Raw genomic sequence first — 18,078 nt, 5'->3', positions numbered from 1 at the left:
GTCAAAACACCTCACCCTTGACGACCGTGGAAAGGCGAGCGGGCGAGGGGCCCGGGGCCAGGCGGCGCTACCGGTACGGCGGGCAGCGCGCTCGGCTCCTTCCCCGCTGCCATCTGTCTCCTCCTCCTCCTCCTGCTCCTTTTTTTACGATTATTGTGGCTGTTTTCGCGAGCGGTAGCAGCCGCAGCGCGATCCCCCCCACCCCGTGCGCCAGGCGAGGCGAGGCGGCGGGCGCGCGCCTCCGGGACGGGAGCGCGCGGCTCCTGCTCCCCATCCCCCCTCAACTCCCCCCTTCACATCCCCGCGCAACGGGCGTGGAAAAACGGTGGGGCCGAGGGCGCTCGGCTGCCGCCCGGACACACCCCGGCACGGCCGCAGGCTGCGGTCGGTCGGTCGGGCTGTGGGGCAGTGCCGGCGGTGTCGGCTGCCCGGGCCCCGCCGCGCCCCTGAGGGGCGGGGGCTGCGCGGGGCGAGCGCCTCCCAGCGCGCGCGGCGGCCGCGCGCCGGTTACGTAAGCGCGGCCTCGCCTCGTCTCGCCGGCGGCGGTTGGCGCAATCGCAGCACACAGACCTACTGTACCGCGCGCCGCCCCGCGCGCCGCCCCCGCCCCGCCCCCGCCGCGCTCCCATTGGCCGCGGCGCGGCGGCGACGCGCTCCCATTGGCCCGGCGGCGCCGCCAGTCACGGCGCGGCGCGGCCGGCACGCGGGGCTATGAGGCGCGCGCTCCGCGCAGCGCTGACCTACTAACACACATCCCTCCGCGCCGCCGCCCGCCCGGCCCGCCGCGGCGCCCTCCGCTCCGCTCCGCGCCCTCCGCTCCGCTCCGCTCCCGAGCTCCGCTCCGCTCCCGAGCTCAGCTCCGCCGCGGGGCATGCTCGGCGCTCCGCACCGCGCTGCAGGTGAGGCGGGGGGGGGGAAGGCGCGCGTACGCGGGTAAAGTTGGGGTGTCCGCCCCGGCGCTTCGCTCCGTCCCGCGGAGCGCCTGTTACATAAGGCGAGCCCAGCCCGCCCCGGCCGCCGCCGCGTGGGGAGGGGTCCGCGGCGGGCCCGCTGCTCGGATCCGATCGGCTCGGCTCGGCGGGGCTGGGCTCGGCTCAGGGTGGCGGCCCGAGGGGCAGCCCGGGAGGTGGTGCCGGGGGAAGGCTTTCCCCGGCCGGCAGTGCCCCCCGCGCCCCGGCGCAGCGAGCCCCCGGCAGCGCCGCCCGAGCGGCTCTCCCGCCTTGCATAACTGAGCGTGCGGGGCCGTGCGGGGCCGGGCAGCGCCAGCCCTGCCTCGGAGCCGCAGGGCCGGCCGGAGACACCCCGGGGCCGGGCGGCGCAGGGAATGCTGCCCGCCGGCGGCCGGGATCGATGGCAGCGGCCCGGGCTCGGGGCTGCGCTTCCCTCGGCCAGCCCTCTCCGTCACTTTTTTTTTTTATTTTTTTTTTGTCGCTGTTTTTTTAAGGCGCTGCGGGACCGATCGCATAATAGTTCCTGGAAATGTTGCATTATGTAACCAAAGAATTTGCTGGCAGCCCGGGCTGGGAAGAGGGAGCTAATTATGCGATTTTATAATCTTCCCCTACAAAGAAACTAGGACAATCTCGCCGCGGAAAAAAAAGAAGAAAAAGCCCCCAGACCCGTAACTGTAACAGGTTTTGTTAAAGTGTGTTTAATAAGGGAAGTAGACAACTGGGTAAGTGGGGAGGCGAGGCGCGCTCGCCGGCTGCGTGCCGGGTGCCTTAAAACGAGATTTGTGTTGAGTCTATATTTAGCCCCATCGCGTTTTAGCAATTGTGGCTTCAAGTGCTATTTCTGGTCTTTTCTCCAGAGCCGTGCGTGTGTAAGACGTTCGAGGCATTTGCTCGGATTTTTTAACTCCACGCCTTCGGAGGCGTTTTAGATCAGGCTGTATTTTTAGGGAAGGCGTGTTTCGCCCAGGCAGCCGTGCCATCTCTCCGGCACCGGCTTTCACTGGGGAGGGTGGGGGGAGAGGGGAGAATAAAAATAGGAAAAAAAATTTAAAAAAAGAAAAAAAAAAAAACACATACAAAACAAACGGGAACGGCTTAATGCAAGGAAGGGGAAAGAAGGCGTTTGTAGGACATCTCAGCCGCGCTGGAGGGCAGAGGGTAGAGCCGTCCCTCCCGCTGCCCTGCCGGGCGGGGGGCCAGGTACCGCCGGTCCCCCACCCCTCCCTCCACCCCTCCCCGGGGGCAGCCGCCGGCAGTAGGTCAGTGTGACATCCCCGGCGGGCGGGGTGCTGGTGGTGGTAGTGAGCGTAGCCCGACAATTCCTCCTCGCCCACCTCCTCCACCTTCTAACCCACTTCTCCCCCGCGGCTTTTCCGGGGGTCGCCTCTTTTTCCCTTTTCTTCCCCCCTCCCCGGTGGGGCGAGGCGGCGGCGGGCGAGCGAGGAGGGCTGAAGGGGGGGCGGGTGGCGCTGGCGCTCCCCCTCTCCAAGCCCTTTGTTCTGGGGCTGGGGCGGCGGCGGTGGCGGCAGAGGGGGGGCGGAGGGCTGATATAGCGGGGGCCGAGCTCAGGGAGGGAAGGGGGGGAAGCAGGTCGGGGCCATGCGCTGCCGGTCACGTAGTGGGGTAGAGCGGTGCGGGCATCATCTGTGGCGGGGCGCGGTGCGGGGCCGAGCAGCGGGGAGGCGGCGAACGCCGCCTCCCCGCTGCTCGGCCCCGCACCGCGCCCCGCAGAGCGTCCCCACCCCGCTTGCCCATCACCCCTCCCTCCCCAAGTCCCGCGGATCGCCAGACAAAGGCCCCCATCCCGATCCCTCGCAGGTGGGCGCAAGAACGGGCGCTTTCGTTCGGCCCTTTTACGTAACGAACGGCACGATTGAACGAACGGACAAATAAATAAATAAATCGCCATTGCCCAATTCTGTCTTTTTTTTTTTGTTTTGTTTTTTGGTTGGTTTTGGTTTTTTTTGAAACCCCCCCCCAAGTCGGTTTTCGCGGCCAAAGCCGTGTCTGGGTGTTCTGTGCTCTCTCCTGGGTCAGCTTGTGCTGGGTGTCCTCGGTGGGGAGCACAGCTTGAAAGTTGCTGGCGATAACTTGGCTTTCGAGATTAGGTGATTGTTTGTGTGGTTTTGTTTTGGTTTTTTGGTTTGGTTTGTTTTTTTGTTTTTTTTTTTCCTTGTGGAAAAACGGTTCTCCAAGTGGATGGAACCAACATCGCGGTGCTTGTGTGACCAAAACACTCCAAACTGAGTACGCCCAGCCACAGTCGTTGTGTTCGTGGTACCTGCCATCTGTAGTAGCAGCAGCAAAGCGTTTTAAAAACGTAATATTCTGGGTAGCTGCATAAACTTTTCGCTGCTTGATTATTGAGGTCAAGTACAGCTTTGATGGTGAGGCCCTTTTGGAGTTACTGTGTGTTAAAAACAACACTGTGTTAAAAACAACTTTTTTTTTTTTTTTTTTTTGCTTGTCCTTGTAACTTGAATGATTACACTCAGTTTCATTATGTTCACTCTTGTGTATGTAACCTACTTTGAGTCATCTTTACCCTCCTCGGTAATTAATTCAATCCGGAGCCTCGTTTAAAATATTGCTACGTGCATCACTTTTATGGGCCTTATTCAATCAAAATGTTGACTTTGACAGGAAACTCAAATGAATTTGGGTTTTTTGGGTCAAAGGCCCGATTTAAACCAACAGGTTCAAGGACTACTGAATAAACATCCTCAATAACATTGGCACTAACAGTTATTGTTATAATTCTCACAGATGTCTTCGACTGTTGAAGTGCTAACACTCTTTAGAATATTTTGCTTCTACTTTCCATTTTTTTGACTTAATATTTTTAACTCATGCTCCAAAGGACTCTTAACTAGCCTTTAAAATATCCAACTTCCTGGATTTGAATCCAAAGCCAGCAGTTTCTGCTGTTTAGATGGCTCTTTTTTTTTTTTTTTTTTTTTTTTTAAAGAAACTGATCCCAAGGTGTCAAAAAGCTTAGTCTTCCCATGAGCAGTATGAACTTGCATGACCTCCACGCAGCTTATCTCATCTTAAGAAAGAACAGTGTTTGCCTTGCTTTGGCCAAAATTTGTGGAACATGCGTTCTTTCTATTGCAATAAATTCTAAATAGAGTCAGAAAGACATCAGTACCATGCTGCTTTCTTCCAATCCCTTATCTTGAAATAAAATTCTCAAATAGAATAAACCTTTACTTCATTTTAAGTTTACTTATTTTAACAAATGGTTATGCAAACTATCCTTATGCAATAGTTTTTTTCCAGACAGCAATCTCACTGCTGTTATAACATCACTGTGATGCAATAATATGAACAATAAAATCCTCTGTTTGAGTCTTATTACACACTGTTAAGCAATGTATCTGACTCATCAGCTTAATTGACTCTTCTAGGTGACCTTGCCATGATCATTACAGCCAGTTATGAGATATAAATGTGCTTAGGCTATGTAATAGAAAAAAAATGCAAATAGATGGCCAATTCCTGCAGTCCATACTGAAAGAAAGTGACAGTTGATTTCCGTTTCAGTATTTTACAGTATTAAAGCATTATTTTACAGTATTTGAAAATAATTATTTTAAAGATTTTTTTTCTTTTTTGAAAAAGCCACAGGGTAACGTAACTGTGTAATACTGATGATAAGCAGGTCTGTCAAAAATAAAATTGTGTAAGCAAGGACATACTTGGACTTGACTGAAAATGTGATAGAAGCAACATTCTTAAAAAAAAGTATTAGAAGGTAGTTCTGAAATGAATTATTACTAGTGCCACCTTAAATACCCTGTATTTTTTCCTAATTCACTTGTTGAATTGACCAATGTCTAAATTAGCATACTGAGACTGCATCTAGTGACAGATATTAAACAAATCTATTTTCTTTCAGAAAAAATGCCTGATTTAAGATGGAGCTTTTTTCCCATTCTGTAGTTGCTCCACTTGGTGTAATTTTCAGTCTGTCCCAAAGTACTTGAATAATTAACTAGTTTTTGCTACAGAGGTGTCTGCACAGCAGTTAGCAATATAGGTGCCACTGCTGCTAGACCTCCTTTTACAAGTGGAGTGCAACCCAAAAAAGAAAATGATGCTCAGCATGGGCAGTGGGCTCAACCATCTCACAGAACTGGAACTCTAAAGACTGCTATTTCTCTGTTCCATTTGCAGTGAGTCGTAGATAACAACATTTTACATCTGGTGTCTATTTTATATATTTACTTCAGTTGTTATATAACAAGATACATGTTTAGAGTATCAGCTGGGATTAATTGACATAATTCTGCTGCCTTTAAATAGAGCTGTATAAATTTAGGTCAGCTGAAGGTCTGGTCCATGCTTGGGATTTTAAGAACACAGTTCAATAATAGAAAGCCATTTGTTGTCAGAATAATTAATATTTGATTTTGTCAGGGGGTGGGTGGGTTATGGTTTGTAACTAGGGCAGAGCTGAGATTGTGTTTCCAGAACATGGTTGCTATTAAGTTATAGCTTTTTGCAGTTTACTTCTTCGTGCTGTCAAGTAGTTATTGAAAAGAGAAATGTACTGTCATAGTACTGTAACTTCAGTAATGGTTGTTTCTACTGAGGCTTTATTCAAAATACTGGAAAGTGATATGATATTTAAATTACATATTTATATGCACATACTAAATCTATTTTATATAACTAATTAAGTATTTACCTAAGTTATATATACATTTCCTCTACTTCTCTGTTTTAAAGTTTTCCCTGGTGCTTTGAGTAATATTCTTAGATCTTGTTTTGCACCCTTTATATCGAACAACAAACAGCTTGTTTTGGGAAAAATGAATAAATCTGATGGAATCATACTGTCTCTATAAGGAAATGGAAGAAAATATAGGGCAAATTTGCACCTATTAAGCTTGACTGACCTTTCGAACAACAGCTACCCTTAATATATGTTTCATGCTCTCCAAATAATGATTTTATTTGCATAATTTGAGTAATTTACCTTTGGTAAGCAGACTGTACTTTAATGAGTTAATTTGTAGTTATTAAGATAAACAGTAACCTAAGTAATTTTTCTAACAATAAAATCCTTTTGTAAAAATTACATATGACATCAGCTTTCTGGTAATACAAATGTGCAACATTGTTCCAAGTTCCATGGCAATCTTAACTAATTTTTTCTTACATTTGATCGAACAGTGCCATAATGAATGATTTCTGATGTTCCCAATGGACTACATTCTGTGGACATACCCTGGGTTTTTTTTTTCTTTTTCTTTCAATAAGACGATCAACATTTTAGCAAAAGTGGGTCATCTTGTACAAAGCTATCATCATCAGTGTTCCACTGACCTAATTACACATCGGTCCTGAAACAGCAAGCACTTAAGATGTGCATGAAGTTGTAAGGAAAGGGAACTGTGTACAGGATCAATAGTTCTGCATTGCTCCATGCTGTTGAAATGGATTCGTGGTCCTTGTGCGTGTGACCACGTAACAGCAGTAATTGGTGGTGATGTTTGTAGTGTAGAGGCTCTTCCCCTTTCTGACTGTGGATAACCTGTCCATCACAGCATAAAATGCCATCAGCTAGGTTGTTTCCAAAAGGTTTTTAACTTCATATGCTCTACATTGTCTAGACCCTTTTGCCCACAAATCTGTCCTAGGGATAATATCAGTCTTTCTGTGGAGCCAGCATTAAAGCTTTTCTTTAACGGGAACACGATTTTACAAACTTTTCTAGATAAATGGCAGGAAGGAGTGTGTTGAAGGATTTCAGCAGAGACTGGAAATCTTCTCTGTTGGAGAATTTCATGGCATAATTTTTGTCTGTGAGAAGCAGTAGAGTATCTCCAAGGATTTTCAGCAGTGTTTAAGCAGGCTGCATATGCACCACCTAAGCTTAAACTCAGCCTCCTGTCTCGCGTGTGCGATGAGAACGATATTTTTTCTGTAGCTCGTAAAAGTATTGAGACAGATAGCAACTGTTTTTAGAACGCTTTGGAGATGAAGTGCAAGCTATATGCTTTGGTTTTTCAAAATTTGGAGTGCAAACTGGCGGCTTTGGAATCTACGAACAACTCGTACAGCAGCTCTCCTGGTATGTAGGCAGATACTCAATATCGATACACCGTGGCAGAATGGTGGCAGAAATATAATTAATGATACCTGTGCAAAACATGGACAACGGCAACTAAAAATAAGCAGGGACATCAAAACAAGCTTTTATTGTTTTTCTGGAGTGTGCCACATAGTGGTGATGGTGATAGGTGTGTGTTCTTGTCTGAAACAAGAAGCTGTATGGCTATTATGTCTTTAAGGACTGAGAGAGATTTTTGTGTACGTGTTTGAACATCCAGTGCTAGAGATGGGATTTCATTTAGTTTCATAGAATCGCTATCAAAATGTTAGACCAGTAGAATTAAACACTTTTTTGTAATCTAGGCTATGTTTGAAAAATTATGCTTGGAAATTGCATGAATTATTTTGCTAAGTATAAATAGTAACACACAGTTATTGTGTGGGGAAACCTACAAACATAGGGAGGCCCACATGCATTCTATAAAGCAGAAATTATTTATGTAATTAAATTACACAGAAGAGAGAAGAAAGATTGTGGACCTGTCCTTCAACCTTTGAGACATTTCAATTATTACAGTGTGAATACATAAATAAATCCCCAGGATCAGATCTTAAATGTACTATGTTGTCACTTAAGTATTTTCTGAAGTCCATGGATAAATTAACTTTTTGTGATTTCTGCATACATTATTTCTTGCTTCAGTAACATGAGTCCTATACAATAGTCTCATTAATACTTGGATCTGGGATTGTGTTCTGCTTCTGTTGAAACCAATGGCAAAATTGCTGTGGGAGCAAGACTGGCTCTGTAATTAAGTTAATAGGGTCGAGTGTTATTACGTTGTTGAATTGGCACTCAATGCCATTAACATCAACCAACCAAATGTTGGTTTTATAACACTTTATGAGGGAGTGATAAAGCAATTGAAAAATTAATCATAAGGGAAAATATTGGAATTTGAAACGTAGTCTGAGGAATCATTACAGTTCATTAATTTATGTGTAAATACTGATGTTTTCCAGTGGAATTATAAAATTCAAGTGAAGTGAAGTGACTAGTTCCATTGAGGGCATATTGCCATTATCATCAGATGGAATTTAATTTGTTTACAGACTCAGCATTGGACTGATCCACATGGAGAAGTATTAACAAGCAAGGGTTCTGACTCCTGTTTGTAAAGCAGCAACTCCAGTTGCCGTGATGTGGAAAGAGTTAAAGATCTATTTCTGTTTTGTTAATTCACTACAGTAATGGCATTAGGTCTAACTGCGTAAATAGCAAACCAGTATGACTATGTCAGTGGGTTACACGTCTGTCCTGACAGCTTTCCTGATGGACTCTGGCAGAGAGCAAAGTTGAATGCTGCGTGCAAAAAACATGGCAGTTTTGATACATGGTTTAATATTTGCTGTAGATCGCCTGCTTACTTACGTTCTGTCTGCTTGTGCCAGGAACAACGTGTACAGGAGGGAGCCCGGCCAAAACAGGAGGAATCCGTGCTACAGTTAGCAGATTGTGTGCTGGAATGGCCCAACCTGCAGATGTCCTGCGGGACAGGGGACATGAACTCTGCAGCGCGTGGGTCTCAGCGCAGCTCAGTGCTAGTGTTAGGCTTGCAGGTTTGTTTGGACCTGGGGTGGAGTTTTTATTGGTGGCCATATTGATGAACTGTATCATTAGTCTACGTTCATTTAAGAAAAAAAAAAAAAAAAACCACAAACCAAAACCACAATCCCAACAATTTTTGCTAATTATTATTACCATTATTAGTATTTTTCCTAAACCACAGTGTTGGAGAAACACTGAAATGGAATCACTTTGAGTTGGAGACCATTACAGATAGACAGAGTCAGAATTCCTGTCCTGAAACAGTCTTGTTCAAGACTAAACATATTGCTTTTGTATAGGTATGGCTTCATTCTGATAAAATAACCACCAATTCTGTAAGTATTTCCTTGCTGTTGCTAGCATTTCAAGTAGATGTTCTAGGGTATATGGCATATGTGTATAATAATGATGTATACATATTAGTTTCCGTTTTCTGGGAGAATAAATGTATTTGGGTTTGAGTTTAACTCCCTCTTAGTGTTGCAGTCAAGAGCTCTGAATTGGTAAGGACCTGAAATTTCACAGAAGTTGTTTTGAACACCTTTTGCTTGAGTGAGAGTTGGCCGAGCTGCACGCTGAGAGACAAGCGATGATTTCATAGGTATTGAGTACATGTTACACTGTTTCCTGCTGTGCCCCATAGAAGGTGTCTGCAGTTCCTCGGAGACACACCAGTTTCTCCTGATACAAGTGAATACAGTGTTGTAGCATATCAGGACAATTACAGATCAGTAGCCATGAGTTCCCAGCGCTACAGTGTAATGAAATAAAATCCCAGGATTTTCCTATTAGTGTACAATGATGTTACAGAGACCGAATATTCTACAAATGGGACAAAAGGTCAAGTGACTTTTTTTTTTTTTTTTTAATATTCTGTGTGTTCAACAATGATTTAAGTATTGAGTTGCAGTAGGTTTAAAATGGAATACATATTAATTGAACCACTGATTACATGTAGCAGTGAAATGGATGAAATGGCTATACGGCTTCTTAAGTAAATCAAATTGTACTGACAGTTTGGACAAAGAGATGTTACTTTGTTTGGGGGCATGTTTTTGTTTTATAAACCTGATCCAGCTCTCCTTTTGGCAGAAAACTCCCTTTGACTCCAGTTAGAATTTTGGATCTTACTGGGTAACTGCTTGTGTATTGGAGGAACATTTCTTCTTTTCTAACACTGCAATTTGTGGTGCTGCTTTTGCACTGAAATGTTAGATGCTGTCTTTGGTGTGGCTGGCTTCTAGCTCTTTTTCATTAAGGCTGTATTATCAAAGACAAATAGTTACATGTCAGTAATTAACCACGAATTTTTGGAAATTCTACTTAGTTGTTTTATTAAATGTGTTAATTTTTTCACAACAGAAGAGTTGGCATGGTTTGATGGAACAGAACACAGCTTGAAACCTTGGTCTTTATGACCCTGCTTAATTGTTATTACATCACTCACTCCACTTTGCCTTCTGGAAAAGGCAAGAGAAACTGGCAGAATACAATTCATTAATTCTTTTATAACTTTCCTGACTGATAATCTTAAAATTAGTTTCATTAGTCATTGTAAAAACATTCCCAATAAATACAGGCATTAATCTGAAGTGGCTGTGGGGGGAGGGTTGTTGTTGTTTGCTTTGGGGGTTTTTGTTGGGGTTTTTTTTGGTTGTACAGGCAAGAATGATTGCTGAGTTGATAGTGAGTTCTATAAAAGCACTTGGCATAGTACATTCATTTTACCAGGAACATGACTGACTGTGGCAAATGAGATATTGAGAAGCCTTAGGTGAAACCAAATGATCTTATGAGGTTTGTTTGTTTGTTTGTTTTGTTTTTTGGGTTTTTTTTTGCATTGAGAGGGACTAAATATAGCAAAGGCTAATTTAAATGCTATGTTCAAATTTAATTATTAAAATGTCTGAAGCTAAAGGTTAGCCTAGTTTTTCTTTATTAATAGTAAGACTTGTAGGTCTAAACCTCCACTAACATGCAAACACTGTTTTCTGAAGGTGCACATTCCTCAGTGGTATTAAACTTTACTTTGACATAATAAGACAACTTGCCAAATGCAAATTATTAATTTAATGTTATTTCTGTAATGTATTTTTCAGTACTTTCAGATTTTTAAAATTTTCCTTGTAAGATACAAGAAAAAATAATGTAATGCTTTTTTTTTTGGCCAGTATATATTAATTGTTAGATATTTACCCAACTTGTGCACGTGAACTTGCTAGTTTGAATTGATATGATTGATCAAAAAGGCATTTAAAGTTTCATGTGCATGTATATAAACATTTATATATATACATAAATACATATATGTATATTTTTACAGGATTCAAAAGCAGCAATTAAATGTTTAATAGCCTTAATGGATAGTAGTGGTATTTTAAGACAATAGAAAGCACTCCAGCTTCTCTAAATAAGCTCATGTTATTTTTAATACATGAAGGACCCAAATATATTTCATTTCTAAGTCAGACACCACGGCTGTTTTCAGGAGAGATGCTTTAATGGGGAACAAGATACTTTCCAGTGCTGCTCATCAACATGCCTGGTGTCCTGCAGCATTAAGTGTTGGAGGTCTAGCTTGGCCAGTGATATCATGGAAAATTCTGTGATAGCATTACCATAGGATCAAAACTCAAACACTTTTTTGATTGATTTTTCCTTGGATCATGTTGCATTTGTTTTGGAAGCAAATCTGCTACCTAGGTATCATAAAATCTGGAATACTAGTTGTTTAACTGTGTGAATATGACGTGTCTTCATATTGTAGCAGGTTTAATGAATCAAATGCTCGTCTAAGTTAATTACCAAAAGCTACTTTGGTACGTCCTCAACCAGCACTTCCTAAGTAGTAATAAAATTCTCTATTTATTCCAGGGTTTTAAGAAGATTCCTGTTGAATCTGCTAAGAAAATTGATTCTAGACACTTCTGTCTGAGAATATGAAAGAAAAGGAAGAATGTGTGTGGATTTAAAATTACTGTATTTATCAAGTTGTGGAGTAAGAAGTACTGGGGAGATAGCTTTCTCTGTTGCTTGTTGTAGATCTACTACAAATTGTTTCTGATGCAGCTGAGAAAAATGCAGACCCTTAAAAAGGAGCACGGACCTGTTGACACAAGTAGCAATGTGGACAAAATCATGGTACTCAAGTCTACCTTAGCAGAAGTATCTGAAGAGCTGTCTACAAACGAAGATATACTACTTACTGAAGCAAGTAGTGGGAAAAGCAAATCTTCAGCTTGCCGGAGAAAGCGAGAGTTCATTCCAGATGAAAAGAAAGATGCTATGTACTGGGAGAAAAGGCGGAAAAATAACGAAGCTGCCAAAAGATCTCGTGAAAAACGACGACTGAATGACCTTGTCTTAGAGAACAAACTAATTGCACTGGGAGAAGAGAATGCCACTTTGAAGGCGGAGCTGCTTTCTTTGAAGCTAAAGTTTGGTTTAATTAGTTCTGCAGCCTATGCCCAAGAGATACAGAAACTCAGTAGCTCAACAACCGTGTATTTCCAAGACTATCAGAGTTCCAAATCAAATATTAACTCATTTGTAGATGAACATGAACCATCCATAGTTGGTAGCAGTTGTATTTCTGTCATTAAACATTCTCCTCAAAGCTCAATGTCTGATGTGTCTGAAACGTCAACGGTAGAACACACCCAACCGAGTCGTATACAAAGCAACTGCAGAAGTCCTGAAAATAAGTTCCAGATTATAAAGCAGGAGCCCATGGAACTGGAGAGAGAACCAAGAGATGACAGAGGTTCATTTAAAGCGTCCATATATCCAAACTACATGGGAGCTACCTTTAATGTGTACTCACATTCTCCTCCTCTCTTGCAAGTTAACAGGTCCTCCAGTAACTCTCCGAGAACGTCAGAAACTGATGATGGCGTAGTTGGAAAGTCATCTGATGGAGAAGATGAGCAGCAGGTTCCAAAGGGTCCAATTCATTCCCCAGTTGAGCATAAAAATGTTCATGCAACAGTTAAAGTTCCAGAAGTGAATTCTTCAGCTTTGCCTCACAAGCTTCGAATTAAAGCCAAAGCCATGCAAGTTAAAGTGGAAGCAATGGATAATGACTATGATGCAACACAGAAATTGTCGTTGCCCATTGACATGTCCTCAAAAAGACATTTTGAGCTTGAAAAACATGGTGCGCAGAATTTGGTGCATTCTTCTCACACTCCTTTCTCGGTTCAGGTGACTAACATCCAAGACTGGTCACTTAAACCAGAACTCTGGCATCAGAAGGAACTCAACGTTAAAATTCAGAGTGGTTGCAAAACTGGAGTTGTTGAAATAAAAGACAACATCTACAATGTCTCTGAGTCAGAGAACCTCTATTTGAAGCAGGGCATAGCAAATTTATCTGCAGAGGTTGCTTCACTTAAAAGACTTATAACTACACAAATCTCTGCGTCAGACTCTGGCTAAGTTACTACTGAAAAAAAGGCTTATTGTTTTAAAGGATGTCATTTGCAGTAGATCAATATGTTTTGTATGATGCTGAACTTTCACTGGACTTGTGATGTCATTTCACTGTAATGTTCACATAATGTCTGATTGGTGTCTTTTTGTGCACAAATTATTATGAAGACTAGGTTGTGTTATGATCACTATGCCTTGAGTATAGTCAAGTAGCCTGTACAAAGGCTGTATATAGTGAACTTTATTTTCTTTTTGTTCTTCTACTACAAAGCGTGCAAGTTACCAGTTACAATAAAATATTGGTGACAAACACAGAACATCTACTCCAGTTCAGTTGATTTTATGAACTTGTAAATAAGTTGTTAATTAAAAAACTGGGTTTTTTCTTACACTGTGCTCAACTTCACTTACATTTTAGGTTTTTACAGCCTAACAACCAAATTACAATTGAACAACATGTGTGATCCTTCTGGCCACCTTTTTCCTTAACACATTTTTTAGAAGAGGATGAAGTGATTATTTATAAATGAAACAGTACCAATTTATAGCCTTAGCCTTCTTTAACTTATTTATTAGGAGAAGTTAACCAAAACCCATGCAAATTCTAACCCAGTAACTAAGATCACCAACCTTTTTTTTTTTTTTTTGTTTCCTCCTTCAATCTCAAATGAGACAGTAATGAGTTTCCTGAATGTTTTAGTGTGGAAAAACAATTTTTTTTTTTTTTTTTCAATATTATAACTTGGTGTTTTAGGTGAAATTAGTTAAGTCAGATTTGTGCATCTGCAAAGTTTTCTGAGCCCTCCAGTGACAGAATCGGACAGCACCGCCTTTGTCAAGGGGTGGCTTGTGTCTGCAAGGGGCAAGGGCAGGGAAAGTCTGCCCCTCTTGCACACCAGCGTCCTTTCCACGGTAGACCGTGGGCCACCTGTAGATGAAGGAGAAGGCTACTGGATCTGTAAACTCTGAGCTCAAGTAGGCAAATACTTACACAGAGGCTAGGCAATAGCAGTTGCAGAGTTAGAGGAGATCATCTGCTACTTTAGTTCCCAGCGTGGGAAATGCAATTGGGTGTGAAGTAAGTCTTGCCAGCAATTTGGCCTTGGTTACAATGGCTTAGTTAACTGAACTGGAATACTCTGGCTTGCTAAAGGGCATTTTGCAAGATCTTCTCAAATGTAAAATAGAGACCGTGTGAAGAACTGCACAGTCCGAATACTGCTAGCCCCTTACAACTTCTGCAGATGACGAGTTCTTCACTTGATGACTGGACAGGGCTGTGGTGATCTTTGTCTTTCAGAACAGCCGTGGAACCATGGAGTCTAGAATTGCATCACATATCCTTGGTTTGGCTTACCAAAGTATTTCATTTTAAAATTAAACATAAATTATAAATAGAGCATAGACCTGGCAGAGGTTCTTTTCATGACACTTCCCCCTTCTTTTAACATACTAAAAATCAGACTAACAACTAAGCTTTTTCTGAAGAGGCTTTTTATTGGTTGCCATACTGTATGATGAATGGAACCTTTCCATAGGCTTAAAATACTAATTAACAAAATGATATATAGGTATTGTTTTTTAAACTCATACTTGACTTGAGTGAGAGGAAGTTTGTCAATTTTTTGGGGATATGAAGAGGAGTCTGAGTCACTCCTGCTAGCTCTGAAGCTTGGTCCAGCAGTCAAGGCAATAGCAGAACTCCCTGATGTCAGTGAGGCCAGGATTTGATTCTGTGCCTTTTCAGGAGCTGATGATTCAGTCGTGTTCTGGGAGGACCTTCGCACAGAAATCACTGGTACTTTCTGAGCTTTTTTGAGCCTTCTAACTGCTGTGCTGTATTTGTGGCATTCAGAGTTAATAAACTGCTATTCTTTTTTCATGCCTTAATAATACAATAGACCCCATAGCTGGGCTCTGTATGTATTTGGTAATTAACATAGATGACATTTCAATGTTACTGAAAATAAGCTCAGGATTATTGCATGAAATGTAAACATTTGCATTGAATGATGGGGATATGAGACATGAGGCAGTGATTGCTACTGTCTCTTTGCTTGCTAAGTATCTTCTGTAAGCAACAATAAAATTCTTTAAATATTTTGCATATTATTTATCACATGTAATGTGTTCAAGGAGAGGACTTAAAACTCTCAGTGTTGCCATCTGTGTAAGCCTAGATCTATTGGGTTTTTTTTCCATTTCTTGTTAGAATTGTTTGTCATAATGGAAGAATGTTGTCCTCTTTCTAGCTCATTATATATTTTGTGTATCTGTTTTGTGCAATTAATACTTAACAGTAATGATGTAGTTAATTTGTTGAAGGATGTCATTGCAAGAAAGTTATAGCATGGAGCTTAGGAGCACAATCAGATGTTATTTATACTCCCTTTATACCTTAGTGTTATGCTTCATTTGAAGAAAGAAATAAATAATTTGTCTTTTGTTCAAAACCAGTTCTAACTACAACATGCTCTTCTATTACGTTCATTGTCATAGTTCAACACAGGGGTGTTAGCTGAGCTGATGACTAATCTCCCCGTGCTGAAGTTACTGTTTCTGCAGCTAATATTTGGAATATCCTCCCCGGGCCTTTGAAAGTTACAGAAGGCAGGAGTGTGGGTGGTACCTACAAAGCCCCATTCTTGGCTGCAGTAAACGTGGTGTAGCCTCCTCACCTGGAGGCTCTCACCCTCCCTTGCCCATCTTTAGCCTGCTTCCCTGTGGGATGTGGTATGGGACAGACAGTCACACTGATGGGGGAAGGGACGGAATGTAGTGGGACCCCCCTGCTCCAACTTTCAGCTGGTCCATGGTTATGTAAGTGTGGCCAGAGGAGCTGGGGAAGCTGTGCCCTTCCAGCATGCTTTTCCTGCACTGCAGGAACGGGAATCAGCCTCCATGAGAGGAGTACCCTTGGCTGGTCCTCTGGTCATGGGACACCAGAAGGCTATTTTGAGCACAAAGCGGGCTTTAATCTAAATGGTATAAACCAGCATAACATCCTCTAACTTACAAAGTCTCCTGCAAGCTCAGCAATTAACTGACTAAACAACACGAAACACGGTGAAAGGGGAATCCTTCTCATGTGAGGGAATATCGATGACTTTCTGAAAAATGACTAGTGTGTCTTCAAATGGGAATGTTGAGGAAGGCCACACACAGAAACTGGTAACTCAGAGACTTACCAATATAAATTGACATTTTCTATGGGAACACCTGAGTTACCACACTAGATTCACTTGGATAGTCCCAAACCCTGCTTTTGATAGTTGTTACTGTGAAGGGTTTAATGGGAAGTTTTAAGAAAAGACTGTCACAAATGACTGGTGATTAGCAAGGTAATTTTTTTTCCTAGTGACATTAACTGATGGCTAATTAACACTATGGAGTATCAGGTCCTTTATCAAATTTCCCTAACTTAATTGTGTATAAACACAGTAATGTAGCCTCATGTCCTATCAACATCAATATTTTAATGGATGTATGTGGATATGCCCATACATATACTGAGCCAATACATTATGATTTTCTGAATACCCTCAACTTGCTGCCTTCAGTAAAACTTACATGGGTTATATTTAAATTTTATTAATATTCTGTATAGCCTCCTTGTTCATGATAGGAGACAGGTTGCTGATGATTCCTGTTATTCTTCTCTCATTGTTTCAGCTGTTTTCATTACAGCTCTAACGTCTACTTGAGCTTTTTACGAGGGCCAAAAACATTCCTGTGGAACTTAAAAGTAAAATTGTGCAATAAACACATTTTTGAAGTTTGGTTAGTACACCAACTTCTAAAAATATTTTCTACTTGCTAGTACATAAATGTGCCATTGAAAATCGTGTACAATGAATTTAGCAGAAAACTCACAGAGAATCCAATTAACATGGCCTTTATTAAAACCATATTGTTTTGAAAATACTTACCTAGTTTATTGCACAATGCAAGCTTGGTAACTACAAGAAAACAACAAAAGAATTTTTGGTATTTCTTGCATAAGAACGAGTAGCACTTATTGTTTCATTATAGTGCCAAATCAAAAGTTAAAAACACTAGGCCAAATCCTAAGCCTTTTAACTCAGTGTTAAGTTCTAATTCCCTTAATGAAGTAGATTTTTTCTGTGTGCATTAAGGGACTTACTCAAGATGAGTTAACATTACCAAGATAGAAGCTTTACAGTTCACTCCTGGCACAGACTCCTGCTGGCTTTCCTGTCTCCAAGGCTAACTCCCTTGTGACACAACAGTGGTGTATCAGTCACTTTATTCATATCACTGGAGTTGTAGGGAACTTCTGTATGAAGGAGGAGGCAGCCAGATACTCAACTGTTATTTATTCAATGGCAGCTCTAAAAGGACTCGGTGAATTACGAGCAAAAGGTCGGAATAGAGGCACAGTGTTTATTTGCCTGAAAGAGAAAGCATCAGAAGACATCTGGGTTTAGGACTCCCAAGAAATATTTGGAATGCAGATATGAGCTGACCAGCTATTACTTGTGTGCCAATCCCAATTGTGGTAACTCCTTCTCCTGTGGACACTGTGGAGCTCCACAGGATTACAAAATGCTCAGTAGGAACAAATGCAGGGGCTGCAACTCTGCCATGACTTTATGTGAGTTTTAGTCTCCTGTAGGCAAGCATCCTTCGTGCTCCTGGTGCATCTGAAAGAGACCCGACCCGAAAAACCTGCATCAGCCCAAAGGTCCTGGGGAAGATAAATGGCAGTCTAATACTGCCAGCATTCAGATTACACGGTCGATTTCTCCTCCACCGTCTCTCATTCCCCCTACAAACTGATGCTCAACTCAAAATGTCAGCCTATTTTTAGACTTTTCCATGCTATTCAGATTCCTGGATGTGCAAATGCCTGAATGTGCATCTAAGCTGGTAACTTACACACGTAAAAGAATCGGGCTACCCTGCTGTCCACACATGCTGGCACCAGTATCTATTATGCCTACATTTCTGAGACGTGATACCGAGCAAGCTTCTAACAAGTTGGACCTCCAAAAATTCTCT

General features: G+C 42.5%; 1 protein-coding gene across 1 annotated transcript; it reads left to right on the top strand.

The window, feature by feature from the left end:
• The first annotated feature begins 747 nt into the window (after positions 1-747).
• NFIL3 (nuclear factor, interleukin 3 regulated) lies at positions 748-15,512 on the top strand. Its single transcript, XM_050329082.1, has 2 exons — positions 748-899; positions 11,500-15,512. Exon 2 carries the CDS (start codon positions 11,689-11,691, stop codon positions 13,060-13,062), a length of 1,374 nt encoding a protein of 457 aa, XP_050185039.1. The 5' UTR covers positions 748-899; positions 11,500-11,688; the 3' UTR covers positions 13,063-15,512.
• The last annotated feature ends 2,566 nt before the right edge of the window (positions 15,513-18,078 follow it).

Source organism: Myiozetetes cayanensis, unplaced genomic scaffold (assembly GCF_022539395.1).
Source record: "Myiozetetes cayanensis isolate MyiCay16 unplaced genomic scaffold, myiCay2020 scf4, whole genome shotgun sequence".
Classification (NCBI taxonomy): domain Eukaryota; kingdom Metazoa; phylum Chordata; class Aves; order Passeriformes; family Tyrannidae; genus Myiozetetes; species Myiozetetes cayanensis.
This window is presented reverse-complemented; position numbering and strand designations above follow the sequence as displayed.